Genomic DNA, 14,853 nt, shown 5'->3' with positions numbered 1-14,853 from the left:
TTTTTTTTTTTTTTTTGGGGGGGGGGGGAGAGGCAACAATAAAGATTAACTTTCTCATCTGTACACCACACCCAAAACCTAAGCAAGCTATATATGAAAACCTCATTTCTCAAGTCTCAACAAAACATAAAAGCATGACACATCATTCATATGTCAAGGAACCCTAGATGGAAGAAAAATTATTCCTGTCTATCTAACAAATATAACATGAGCCAAAGCATTATAATTTGCAAACCATGGTCAATTGGAAATTGCCATTAATGACCTTGAGATGTGGAATGAAGAAAAATAAAAAAAATTGAAGGCTTATAAAGTAAACTGACGGATTAACCTGGAGTCAGATTTTTGAATTCAATATATTTCATTGCAAAGAAATATTGAAATTATGGGAAGACTTCACTTAAAGTTTTTAAGTGATGGAAAATCTGGAAATTAAAGGAAGACGTGGGAAGGTTTGGTAAAATACATTAAATTTTGCAATCAAACATTGGTATGGGAGAACCCTGTTCTAAACCCCAAGAGGGTAGCCGAGTTGGCAAGGGACCTTCGCCTTAGGAAGCATGTGGTTCTGAGTTCGATTCCTCTTACAGTCTTACCTCCTTGGGGCCGCTCACACGGGGGTGTTTAGTGCTCTTCACTGCTTTTAGTGAAAGTTGAATGGTTCTCATTCAACCCCGGAATGATCTGATCCATGCGGTTGTGGGGTCAGTATGGGCCCCTCAGACTAGTCAGGCCGAAGGCTTTTGGATACCCGTTGTTAGCAAAAAAAGGAGAACCCTGTTCTACAAGAAGTTCCGAAAGAAAATAATGATGAGAAATCAGTTTTATAGAAGAGAGAAGTTAGGGAAGAGAACTTAAAATGTAAGTAAGCAAGACAGTTAATCAATCACAGTTCTACATTCTTAGAGAAAATATCGAGGAATTGAAATAGGCTATGAGCAAGAGCTCTGTTTTGGGAACATAAAATAGGAACTATGAAGTAGGGTTTTATAGAAACTACAGAAAAGAATTCAGATTAAAATAAAAATGAAGAAACCAAAATTATCCCAGAGAACATAATCATTAAGAGAAAAGTTCTTCTCTGGTTTCACAAGAGTTTTGCTTAAAATAAAATTTTATAGATTTTCAATAATTTCCATTTTGGTGATTTACAGTTGCATAGATATTGTATCCTAAATCCTAATAGAAGAGACTGCAGTAGATAGACTATGGATGCAACAGTAATGGTGAATAGATTCCATTAGGCTTAGATGATAATGTTGAGTATTCTTAATATAGTAGTGCATAACCAATTAGTATGTGAAAATTGTAGGAATAGATGGGTGAAAATGAGATCCTTGGAAAACAAAGTCATCTCAGTGTTGATGTGCTTCATGCATGGGGCAGCCTCTAGAAGATTGACAGTTTGTTTACAAATATGTACAACACAAGTCCCATACCTCACATCGAGAAACTGTCAATATCCTTGATTTATAATTTCTATGCGATCTTGACATGCTATATATACATGGAAAATAATAAGATTGCCGGGAGGTAAAATCAAGCTCTAGTACCTGATTTCTTTCTTTGATAGTTGGGCCCCAAGGAGAGTTGAGCCCATGATCTCTCAATTGTGAAGTGTTGGTCCTTGCCAACTAAGCTTCTCCCTTGGGTTTAATACCTGATGTTTATCCACCATCTACCTTGTGGATATGCATATCTGTGCCATTAGATGATTATCTCATCTTTTGCGTACTTGTCAAAGGTTATTCAAGGTGCATATTCTATCTGAGATAGCTCGCACATGGTGGAGTTCAATCTGCTCTTGGTGGGTATTAATATCTGTCTTTAAATTGTGTTCAGTCCCCTTTTTCTTTTGGGTCTATTTTGGTGGACGTTCTGACTGTTGTCATATTTGGTCACTTCCACTCCTTCATGTAAAATGCAAGCCACATACTATGTTGTGTGTTAGTTTTTTTAGTATTTCATGTCCACGGATTATTCATTGAAGAGTTTCTTCATGAGTGAATATTGTTAAATATCATTAATTATAAAATTTACTGCATTTAGAGGTTAATGTTTCATTTTATTTATTTAGTTTGTTCTATTATCTTCGATTTTATTCTTGATGGAGTATGACCCCAAATATTTTTTTTCAGGCTGATGTTGATGGGAATGGTACATTAGACTATGGAGAGTTTGTTACGGTTACAATCCACTTACAGAAGATGGAGAATGATGAACATTTCCGTAGAGCATTTATGTTCTTTGATAGGGATGGGACTGGTTATATTGAGATGGATGAGCTAAGGGAAGCCTTGACAGATGATTCAGGAGAAACCGATGGTGAAGTACTGAATGATATACTACGTGAAGTTGACACAGACAAGGTTTTAGTTTTTGCCATCCCTCTGCCCTTCACTTTTCTTTGCTGCTATATCTGCTGTCACAGAAATTTTAATTATTTTACGCTTAAAAAATTTTCAGGATGGGAAAATCAGTTATGAGGAATTTGTTGCAATGATGAAAACTGGTACTGATTGGAGAAAGGCATCTCGACAGTACTCTAGAGAGAGGTTCAAGAGCTTGAGCATTAACCTGATGAAGGATGGTTCTCTGAAAATGGGCAATGAAGCAGACGGTCATATTTCGCTTGTCGAATCCAAGGGGGATGCTTCCTAGGTCTTCTGTAATGCGGAAATATTCTTTTTCTCTGCAGCTAAACAAAAGCAATGTGCGACAAGAGAATAGTCAGTGCACAAAAAATATGGTGTGGAGGAAAATGGTATCTGAGAGTGTTGGCTCCATAAGTGAAGCTAAGATGTTGCAGACTTTGGTTTGCATTTTTGGTTGGCATGGATGTAGATCCCAGAGGACCTTGGACTGGCTGGAGTTTGGTATTGTTGGAGAAAGAAGGGGTATCGTGATAATTCTCTTTTAGAATTTGTATCAAATTTGTAAATCTGCCTATGTTGATTTGCCTGTAGTATTTCTTCATGTGTTTTTCTAATTGTGAGCTGTTTTGTTGGCGTTCTGAGCCTGTTGGAGCTAAATAGGTTTGGGGGTTCACTTAGCAGGGCTTGGAGAGAATTAGCAAAATAAAATTCTGTCCTCTTCCAATGTGCCAAATGAATAGATTAAGAGTTTTGGTAATGTTAGATTTCGTTCTCAGTTGAGATCATTATGAAATATATAGGATTTTGTTTGAAATTTTCCTTTTGCAGCTTTTACCTGAACACTGTAAAGTATTGTAGAGAATTTGCTATCAAGATTAAGGAGAAGCTCAGTGCATGAGGCTCCTACGGAGGGGCAAATGCATGTAACCTTACCCCATGCTTTGCAGGAGAGGTTGTTTTCAAGATTTGAACCTATGACCAATAATTTCCAATTGTGCAGTTTAACCATTGCTGTCACAATTTAAGAAGGTGAAATCTTCTTGTAATAAAATTTAGAGAAAAAAAAGTTCTATTTCTCTATCTATAATTGTTATAAATCTTAGAACCATGGGCAATAGGGTAATTTAAATAAAATGATGTGTCATATTTGAAATTTATTTTTTTGCCCTTTCGGTATAACACTTCTTTTAGTGAAGGTAAAATTTTGTTACTTAACATGTGTATTAAAAAAGTTTTTTTCTTTTAACTTATTCTTTATCATTTAGAAAACATTTTTTATTTTTGACTAAAAGAACTTTTTGGAATAAGACAATGGAGTAATAGACAATTAAAAGAAGGTTAAATCTTCTAAATATAGGTCTTTTAGACTTTCTGTCAATTAAAAAGAAAATTTATCCTCATTACAAATTCATTTGACTATCTATTTATAAATAGCTAAAAAGAGAAATTTAAAAGCGATAATGTGAGATATATTAAAAGTGAGGATGGTAGAGTGCTTGAAAGAGATGAGGACATATTATGAAGAGAAGATAAAATATTTTTGTGACCTATTAAATAGATACTTCTGGTAAGAGTGACTGAAGTTAAAGAAGTTTTGAGAAAGATAAAAGTAGGCAAAATACCAGGTCCTGTCGAGGTCCTAATAGAGGAGTGGAAGAACTTAGGATTATGTGGGGTATCTTGGTTGACCAATCTTTTTAATAAGATTTTAAACATAAAAAAATGCCTAATGATCGGAGGAGAAAAATCGTAATTTCGATTTAGAAAAATAAATGTGATAATTAGAGCTGCAATAACTATAGGGGCATAAAACTAATGAGGCATACTATGAAATTGTGGGAGAATGTTGTTAAATCCCACTTGAGAGGAGAAACTACTATCTTAGGCAACCAATTTGGTTTTATGCTAGATAGATCTACAACATAAGCTATTTACATAGAAGACTTATGGAAAAATTTAAAACCTGCAAGAAGGATATCCATATGGCCTTTATTATCTAGCATGTACTAGAGAAGAAAATGATATAATATGTAGATATAATTAAATATATGTATGAGGACATGGTAACTAATGTGAAAACCATGGGAGGGTAAAGAAGTGATTATCCAATGACAATTGGGCTACATTAAGGATTTTCTTCAAGCCCTTATTTATTTGTGCTTATCATGGATGATTTAACTAAGAACATTCAAGACGAGGTTTTGTGGTGTATGCTATTTGCTGATGATATTGTTTTAGCAGATGAGACAAAAGCATAGACTAACACAAAGTTGGAGTTCTGAAGATCAACCTTAGAATCAAGAGGTTCTACGATGAGTAGAATAAAGATGGAGTATTTGATGTGTGATCAGTAACACTATGATGGATGACAAAATGATGAAATTTAAGGAGAGATAGATATCGCAAAATGGTTATTTTAGATATCTGGGGCTAATCATAAATAAAGAAAGTGACACAGAGGATGATGTTTCACAAAGAATTAACATGGGATGGATGAAATGAAGAGATGTGTCTAGAGTGTTGTGTGACCAATTAAAACTTAAAGAAAAAATCTATAGGACTATCGTACTATCGACAATAATGTATGTGATGGAATATTAGACCACTAAAAAGTTTCATATATATATATAAGTTATGTATAGCAGAGATGAGGATGTTGAGATGGATATACCAAAAAACTAGGAGAGATAAAATAAAGAATGACATATTATAGCTGATTTGGGAGTTGCCCCGATTCTTGATAAGCTTCGAGAAAGTCATTTGAGATGGCATGACCATGTTTAACGGAGTCCTTGGAGGATACACTAGTAAGGAGGAGTGATCCGATTCAGATTGAAGGAATTAAAAGAGTCAGGGGCAGGCCTAAGATGACCATATGAGAAATAGTGACCTTGAATAGAGCTAGAGGGGCAAGGATCTATATAGACAACCTCATTTAGGTGGGTTTTTTTTTTTTTTTTCTGTCTCTCTTTCTAATTTTTTTTTATTCTCTTTTTACTTTGCACAGATCCATATAATTGACTCCATTTTAATTCAGGTAAGGCTGAGTTGTTATTGTATTATAGATTCATTTTACACCAAAGAAGGTAAATTCTGTAGGGGATACCTTCAAGTTTTTTTTTCCTTCAAAGGAAAGTAAGATCTAGGGTTGTCATTTTTGTGCTCCTTAATCATGAGTTTTCTGATAGGGAGCAAAAGAGATAAGGAATTGTTTGGAAGCTTGAAATTGTAGTCGAAATTATTAGTAGCTAGAAAGAAAATTCTAGTTGAGAATGGGGAAGATCAATCGTATTTAGCCATAAATCATGCCATTGTTGTCATCATCATCTTTGTTCCTTTGTTGTGGTTGTCACTCTCAAGGAGGACATTGAGGTTGATTGTTTAAGTTTTGTGACAGTGTAGGAGAAGGTTCATGCTCTTCTTCCTTGTTGTGATGTTTGGTCTGGGAGGACTCATGGGTGATTTTTTTGATGAATTTGTCAATGTTCTCTGGCTCTCTGCAGGTTGGTTAGAAGAGTAGTTGTTGAAACTTGAAGATTGAAAGAAAACAAATCTCCTACATTTTAGTCAAATTCTTTGTAACCTCTCTATGATGTTCTTCTCCCACAGAGTTTAATATTTTCTCACTTTTTCTTTGTATTGTCTCCGTCAGTGATTTCCATGTTGAGGTTGGTATTCTTTGTCATCTATTTCTCTGTGCCATTGGTGTTATACAGTAGAGCTTCTTACAAATTCACCATTTATCGTTTAATGGGTAAATTCTCCTTTAGGTTCAAATAACCCTGTTGCCCATGTTTTAAAAAATTTAATAAGGAAAAACGTTCCCTCTCACATAGGTTTTTTATTATCTTATCTCTCCTCCTTTTTTTATTGGATACATCTAGATGGCGACGTTTCTTTTGCAGTCATTGGTGTGGTGTGGTAGATTCCCACACACTGACAATGTGGGAAGCCTCCCTATTTTTAATAATTAGGAAAAAATGATCCATGGTCATATAACCCCTGTGTTAGAGTAGGGACTAGTGAGGGTACATGCATAAGCATCAACATAAGGTGGGTTTTTGGGTGTCATAGGGGTGGAAGCATCATTTTGCCGCCCTTTGTATCCAGGGACAGGGGCTATGCCACTAGAGAACATTCATTTCCCCTTAATAACCATACAACTTATTAATTCGCTAACTTTGTCAAATGGTAACACTAAAAGTCTGGTTTGATAATAAAATTTTATCTTAATCTCATTTTTCCATGTAGCAACAGTATGAGGTCAAATAATATTTTATGTTATAAAGGGAGATGGGGAGATGGGGAGATAAGAGGACACGAATTGGGGGGGGGGAGTGCCTATTGTACTGGACCAGTCCAGTTGCCTTAACAGCTATCTACAAGACAAACAAAGTTTAGCTACAATTTTTATTCACAATATTGTAAAATTTAATGATAATTATCCAAAACGATATACTATATGCTAACTTTAATGTGACCATGAGATAGAAGATTTTATACGTAACTTAGGATGGAGGTTCATAAATAATTTTAAGGTAGAGGTGATCAGATGTGTTGTTCACAGATTCTTAATTAGATGTTATAGAAAGAAAAAATGGTGAAGTGCCATATGATTGGCCCAACCCATGGCACAATATTATCTACTTTGATATGTGTATCTCATGATTTTTTGACTTGTTGATTCATATAAGGGAGGTTGCATCATATATGAGGATTTCATAACACTTCCCTAGGTGATGTGGGATTTTTTGTGGTTCTACATCTACACTTTCACTGTAAATATATTTCCAATAGTTATTTTCAAACTTGACTGTAATACCAATAAAGTACCAGATGACCAGTCTATCCGATGTCACGATGTTGTCCGCTTTGACAGGTGGATCTCATAGTTTTAAAACATGTTACACCATGTAAAGGAGGTTGCATCATATATACGCATTCTATGGCACATCTCAAGTGATGTAGGATTTTTCGTGGTTCTACATCCATATTTTCACTGCGAATATATTCCCAACAACTAATCTTAAACGTTCTGATACCAATGGTGCCATATGACCACCTAACCCATGACACGATATTATCCACTTTAACAAGTGAATCTTATGGTCTTAAAATATGTTGTACTATAAAAAGGAGACCCCATCATTTATAGTTATCTGTACATTTCATAATACATCTCCAGATAATATATGGTTTTTTCGTGGTTCTACAAATGGGGAACGGACTGAAAAAAAAATATAAAAATAAAAAAATAAAAAAAGGATAAAGGGCTATGTGTGGAACTGAGGTTTAGAACCAAGACCTCAAGGGCCAAAACACCTACTACGCTATCTCATTCTAGTTGTGCTAATTTGTCTATATAAGGATCCTTGCTCACATGTCAAGTTTCAATAATAATGGAGTTAGATAAAAAAAAATCTAAGACTACGTAAAGAGCGCATGCTAAAGCATGAGAATGTATAAAAATGCATAAAAAGATATATGATTGAATTCTAGATTAAAAGGTGTACCCAGTATACAGGACTCAAGCCAATGTAGGATTTAGGGAGGGTCATAATGTACACAACCTTACCCTCGCTTTACGGAGAGGCTATTTCCTGACTTCAATCTGTAACAACTTGATCACAATAGACCAATTTTACCGTTGCATCAAGGTCCATCCTTATATCAGAATTAGACTAATAACATTAACCTCTGTCTGTTCATGATGAAAATATTTCAATCTGTTTTTATAATGGTAAATTGTCACATTATCCTTCCACGTGGCATAATTGTGCATTCTAGCCGAGAAATGTATGAACGTCTTATCCAATGTATTTTTGTCATTTAAACTAAGAGTTGGATTAAACATTTTGTTAAAAGTTTTCATTTTAAAAATATCCTTTTTTAGTGATGTGTATATGGCAAAGGACTTCCAACTTAATGTTACAAATTGAATTGCATTCAACTAATCAGGTTATATGTTAGTCAATATCTCAGATTTGATCCCACACTTAAAGCATAGTTGTAGCACTTCTGGACAACTGAAAATATTTTGAAAAAGGGTTCACTATCAAGCCCATATGCCTATTGTGGCCAATAGGAGGGGGGGGGGGTGACAAACTATAAAGAAAGGGTTTTGAGGTTAATTTTCACGCATGTTTTTATATCTTTTAGAGTAAAAAAACAGAACTATAAAAAAATAAGAAAAAAAAAAAAACATTTCACAGTTGGCATATTATGCCTAAACTCTATAAAACAATGTATGAGAAGTTATATATTTCTTATAAATTTCCCCAAATAAGGATGTCAAAAGTAAATTGAAACCTACCATTTTAAGCCGAACAAAGGCCATAACTAATTAGTTCGGTTGTGAAATGAGAAACTGCATTCCAAATCTATTAAAAAACCAATAACCTGGATAAACTTGTAATTAATAAATTGTAGAAATCAAGTAAAATCCTTGATCTTTTAGAGTTTAAATTTCTGATGTATTTATATGGAGTTATGTTAATTGTAGTATAAACCTTCAAAACATCTCAATGATATTGTAAATTTCATCTTCCTCAATGCTATAATAGAACTTATTGAGCCCAATTCAAATTGGATAATCAAAATGAATAATAATTTGAACCAAATTACATAATCAAACAGAATACAAATTGAATAACTGAAACCATATAACATTCAGTTTTGATTCGAAAAATTGGAACCAAATAGTATCTGATTAGATTTTAATTTGTATTTGTTTCACCGCATACAAAACCAAATCCAAAAATTTTCTTTATGCCTATTTTTATATTGAATCAAACTGAAACCAAACTGATAGACACACTTAACCTCAATTCATCAAATTGGTGTAGCTTTTTAATTGTCTCCTGTTTCTTTCAAACTGAGGTTCTCTCCACCCATTTCAAAGGAAGAATCTTTCCCCATGGGCATTGGTAATGTAGATGATGATAAAGAGAATAATAATGACCCAAGAATCTAATCATAAGATCATTTCACCCCATGGTGAAGGAATTCCCTCTTCTCTATTGGTGAATATTGGTGAAGACAACTCTCTCTTCAACTTTTATTTGTCTAGTAAGGGAAAGCTATCGGTCGAATTTGAGTATGTAAACCTAATAATTTGTCACATGATTTGTCCTTATAGGATGATGATGATGAAGAGGTACCTTTACTTAAAAAAAAAATGAAGAGGTATCCTATCTATTACCTACCTCGCAAAGATATTTTGAGAAAAGATGTAGTCCGCACAAGCTTCTTGAAACTTTTAGGCCTTGTTTGGCAGCCAAGAGAAGAAAAGAAATGAAATGGTAAGGAAAAAAAAAAGTATGTATGTTTGGCTACTATCAGAGAAAAGAAAAGAAAGTTTTTGTATCTTCTTATGTTTTCTTGTGTTTTTGGTAAGATTTTTTTTTTTTTTAGTAAAAGTAAAATTCATCATTTCTAAGGTGAAAATATTCTATTGGTTCAGGACATGCCAAACACAAAGAGAATTTTTTAAACCAAGAAAAAGTACAATTTTTGTACTCTTTTTTTTCCTTTCCTTCTTTTGACTACCAAACACAGCCTTAGATATAAAATGCGACACAAACTTGGATTATTTCCACAATGATCCATCATGAACTAGCATTTAGTAATCGATGTCGGATATTGGGATGGTATCAATCTCGCTCGATACAATTCTGAGATCAATTTGGATCGGCCCATATAAGTTAGGATCAGATTAATTTACCCCTATTATTCTTTAAGAATTGAAATTTTCTTTTACCCTTTGTCCGTATTGATCTAACTATATAGGATTGGTCAGGAATCGTTATATCAATGCGATTCGACCGATCTGATATCGATTTCTCGAGCTTGGGTCTGAGCCCAAGAGTAAATCCAATTTCGGTCCATAACAATGGATAGACATCCAATCCAAAATCCTAATGGATCAGAAGTACGGTGATCAATGTGGGTTAGAAGACATGGACTGGACTTTCTTTCATCAGATGCTATCTTCTTATTTGCTAATGGAGGACCAATCCTTTAAGAGAATCTTGTTCTTGAACAGCTCACAATAACCATTCAAGTCACTCTCAAGTGATCTAGTCCCATATACATAAATATGTACATTCACACTTGTTTCTAGAATCTTCATTCCTGACAATATACGGTGACATGTAACAACCATATGAATAGAATGTTCAATTATGCGTCTAACTGTGAACAAACTCCCGTAGGATATACAAACACCCAAAACATGAGACTGAATTCCTTTGTGGTACAGTAGGGCGTCTGATGCGCATCCAACGGCCAAAAATGCCCAAGCATGGAGCCCAAGCTGGTCACACACAGCTCAAGACGTTTCTGACTGTTACATGCGTGCCAGACACCCTGTTGCACCACCGAGGATCCAAGTATGCAAATAATTATGATTGAAATTAATCAAATTTGGGTTTGATTAACACATAAATAATTCCAACATATGAGCAGTTCTACATAAAACAATTGGTGGAATTCATGGTTGTTGTAATTAATGAGTAACGAAATGGGGAAAATATGTTTCAAGATTGAAACTGTTCTAGTAAATGAGCACCTCTTGTGATACAAACTAGTGATGACAAAATTAAAGGCTTCAAGTGCAGACTTTTTCAGAATGCCTTAGCTAATAAATTGAATTTAGGCTACTGAGTTGCTTATTGCTAAACCTGATACATGTTGGGATGATTTTCTAGCTCAATGGCTGGTAGTTTGAGTCTAGCATGTGTCCAAGGAAGATTGATGGTTCAACCCTCTAATCTTACGTTTTTCTTGATAATTGATTTAAATGCTGCCCAGGGTTTAAGATATTGAAATTGGTTTTCTAATTAGACTGGGCCAATGTCGATTCAATCTTGATCCAGATTGTCTCATATTAGATAGAAATACTTTTGCTTATCGTAAAAAAAAAAGAATATTTTAACATTATTATCCTTCATATTTATGGATCCAGGATACGATATTGGCCAAGAATTGAGATCAAATAGAACCACCACTGATCCAATTCAATCGATTTAATCTGATCCAATCCAATCCAATCCAATTCGATTCCATAAACCATGGCTATAGCCAACTTGCATATGGAGTATATAATTTACCAGATAAAATCAATAATTAATGCAGAGACATGAAGCCATTGATGATGATGTGACATAGAACCATTTAGAAAGCAACAGGCAACAGCTCTATAACTCACTAAATGGTGGATCATAACATGCTTAAAGCTCATTGGATTTGGGTTGTACTAACAAATCTCTCTCACAGTAGGAATTGGACATTTGATGTCGGCAATTTTAGTGATTGTTTAAAGACACCAATCTACAAAGCTATGACTAATGGCAAGTAGAAGGTGATGAGCTCGATGTGCTTTAGGCTTTCTTGAGCTGGAGAGGATCTAAATCTATTTAGAAGGCAACGGACAACAGCCCTGTAACTCACTAAATGGTGGATCATAAGATGCTTAAAGCTCATTGGATTTGGGTTGTACTAAAAAATCTCTCACAGTAGGAATTGGACATTTGATGTCGGCAATTTTAGTGATTATTTAAAGACACTTGTCCACAAAGCTATGACTAATGGCAAGTAGAAGGCGATGAGCTCGATGTGTTTTAGGCTTTCTTGAGCTGGAGAGGATCTAAATCCAGTAGAAGATCGATACAAAGGAATTTTCTAGGGACCCAGAACTTCTCTAATGCTGGAATAGTATTCAATGCATATTCGATGGTTGAGAGCATTTAGGTAGTACCCCAGTATATAGATGCGTATCCCAAAAGACTCTCAATTATCGGATATGCGTTGGACACTTGCTACACTGCAAAGGAGCCCCACACATCTGCATATAGTGATCACAATCATAGTTCGAGAATGACAATGATACAGGAATGGATATGTACGGTACATTAATTAAAGGGTACATATAGCAATAATACGCTTAAAAATTTCAACATAATAAAACGCATACGACAATGATATGATACATGTTTAATACGATTACTCTATAAGCAAAAAAAACGGATATATATATATATATATACGATGAGACATATATGTACTTAGGATTTTAATATAAAAAAAAGTAACTTAAATGACTCTTTATGATTGGTTAAATAAATATTAGGATAAAAAAGTATATAAGGAGTATTCCTACATTCTCTCTAGCTTTCGACTTTCAATCGGGAAAGAATTTGAGGTTTTGATTTTTTATTTAAATAAAAATACTTTTAAAATGAATAATCCAAAATAATATGGGAAAATATGAAGAAATACGTGTTCAATTCAGCATCCCTTAATAAACATGTATTTTTCAATATCTAATATTTTATACATTAAAATATAGATTCACTAATTAATCATTCAAATACAATCAAAGTATGATGATCACAATAAGCAGGATAACAATAATGACGAAGGGGAGAGAAGAGGGAGACAACTAGACTCTAGAGGGTGGTTCAAGAGTCCTTTTCCTTGTCCCTTTTTTGTGTGTTTTAGTTAAACACTGAACAATCATACACACACACACACACAACGAAGGTGAAAGGTTTTAGTGTCGGCAAAACCATGCACAAAATTGATGGCAGCCCCAGCTTTAAGTGAAAATATGAAGTAATTCTGACCATTAAATAGTTATGAAAGGTCTAAATTCAGCATTTCAATTACAGTAATTCTGATTCATTTGACCCATGCACCTTTGTGTGAATCTTGTACAGAAAATAGGGATGAGATTTCTATTTTCCATGTGGGGTGGCAGGGTTATTTCATCTTCTATGTATAATCGTAAGGACCACCCTATTTCTCCGATTTCTTTCACAAAACATTAATAGGTAAAAGATAATGGAAAACAAATGATAATAGTGTCCTTTTGACAACTCATCCAAATTATAATAAGTTATGGGTTCAAATTCAAATATCATGTAATTTGTGATTATTTTTAGCAGGAAAAATTGGATCCCATGGCAATAATAATATGAAAAGTTTTAAAATGGTCTAAAACGTCAACTTAATTAGACATTTTGGTTTGAATTTTAGTTTCTTAAAAAAAAAAAAAAATCAACATATGGTGGGCCAAGTAATGCCCCAAATTTAAAGTCTGACCAACCAAAGAAAGTTTGACTATGAACCCAATTGTCAAAGTAGAATAGACTTCCACATGTCTCCAAATGGTAGACCATAAGAATACCTTAGGCTGATGGTTTTAAGAAATGGATTGGATCATGGATCAGTTAGGTCCACATGAAAGTCCAACCTTTATACATTCTCCAAAACACATGGACTGATCCAATTGGCAATGCAATGGCCTTTAAAAACACTCCTACAAGCCATGCATTGAATTGTCACCAACTTTTTCTTACATTTCTTAAAGCTACAGTTACCTATAGGAAGTCAAATAACTCTTATAACAAATTTTATCATCTCTTTGAATTGCTTTCTCCTTATGGATATGATTTCTAATTCTTGAGATATAAGGAATTGACTAAGATATAAAATAATTACATATCAAAGGTCATTAATAATGAAGACCCTAACTAATGGTCACAAAGAAAGAGATGCTAGATGCATTGACGCAATTTTTTTTTAGGTAGATATTCACGCAAAGTAAATATGCACTATAAGCAAAGTATAAGAAGTTTAAAAAGTTAATAAATAAAAATTTTGTGATAATTAATCGGTGAATGCACAACTAGGAGTTAAAATAGAGCGCGGGGGAGCTTGGGTCTTTCACACCCTATTGTTTTTTGGTGTAGGAGCCGCTAGACGCATATGGTTCTTTCTCCCTAATTAATTAAAGAAAAATGATTCTTGCTCGGGAGTAGAGGGTGCATCTAGTACCTCATGCTCTTCATCTCTCTCATCGGGATAGGAAATGGCCTCTTTGCCTTGAGGGGGGAGAGAGAGTCATGCTCCCAACGTAGGAAACTGCTCCTCTTAGCTAAAACTAGTACTCTTATGATCACTTTTCACAATTAACTATTCTTCCATGGTGGGGCATATGCATAGTTTCAAGAATCAAGGTCGAATCAATCCTTGTACAGAAACTAGGGTTTATGACATATTTTGGCCAATTTTTGCCAATTTCTCATTGATTTTGATTAGTTCTGATCCAATCGGCCATGATCGATCTGGATCAAATTAGAATCAAATATGACTGATTTGAATCCTGATTCCAGGATTTTAAACCAGGGACACTTGAGAATTACTTGCTCTTGATGGAATCTAGCAATGCATATAAACATAAATGATAGACATACCATGCACATATTAGGCTGTTAATGGTATTGAGAAAGTTTCAATTGATCCATCTGGTCGTATTGTCATTACACTTCTAATTCCAATTTGTGATATATTGTCACAAACTACCAAAAATATAGTTTGTAATAAAAGACAGTTTCTTTCGGGGTTGCATGTTGATTGCACTATGGAACCAAGCCATTATATGGGTTGGAAGAGAGTGTCTCATGGTTTATAGACA

At 34.4% G+C, this 14,853-nt stretch overlaps 1 protein-coding gene across 1 annotated transcript in view; it reads left to right on the top strand.

Annotated features, from left to right (window-relative positions):
• LOC122087667 (calcium-dependent protein kinase 10-like) overlaps positions 1-3,189 on the top strand; it is a 7,513-nt gene extending 4,324 nt beyond the window's left edge. The window contains exons 6-7 of the mRNA XM_042656864.1: positions 2,139-2,369; positions 2,467-3,189. Coding sequence (XP_042512798.1) covers positions 2,139-2,369; positions 2,467-2,661 — 426 coding nt within the window. The 3' untranslated portion in view covers positions 2,662-3,189. The remainder of the gene's footprint in view (positions 1-2,138; positions 2,370-2,466) is intronic.
• Positions 3,190-14,853: the final 11,664 nt, after the last annotated feature.

The sequence above is a fragment of the Macadamia integrifolia genome, chromosome 8, assembly GCF_013358625.1.
Source record: "Macadamia integrifolia cultivar HAES 741 chromosome 8, SCU_Mint_v3, whole genome shotgun sequence".
In the NCBI taxonomy this organism is placed as follows: Eukaryota; Viridiplantae; Streptophyta; class Magnoliopsida; order Proteales; family Proteaceae; genus Macadamia; species Macadamia integrifolia.
This window is presented reverse-complemented; position numbering and strand designations above follow the sequence as displayed.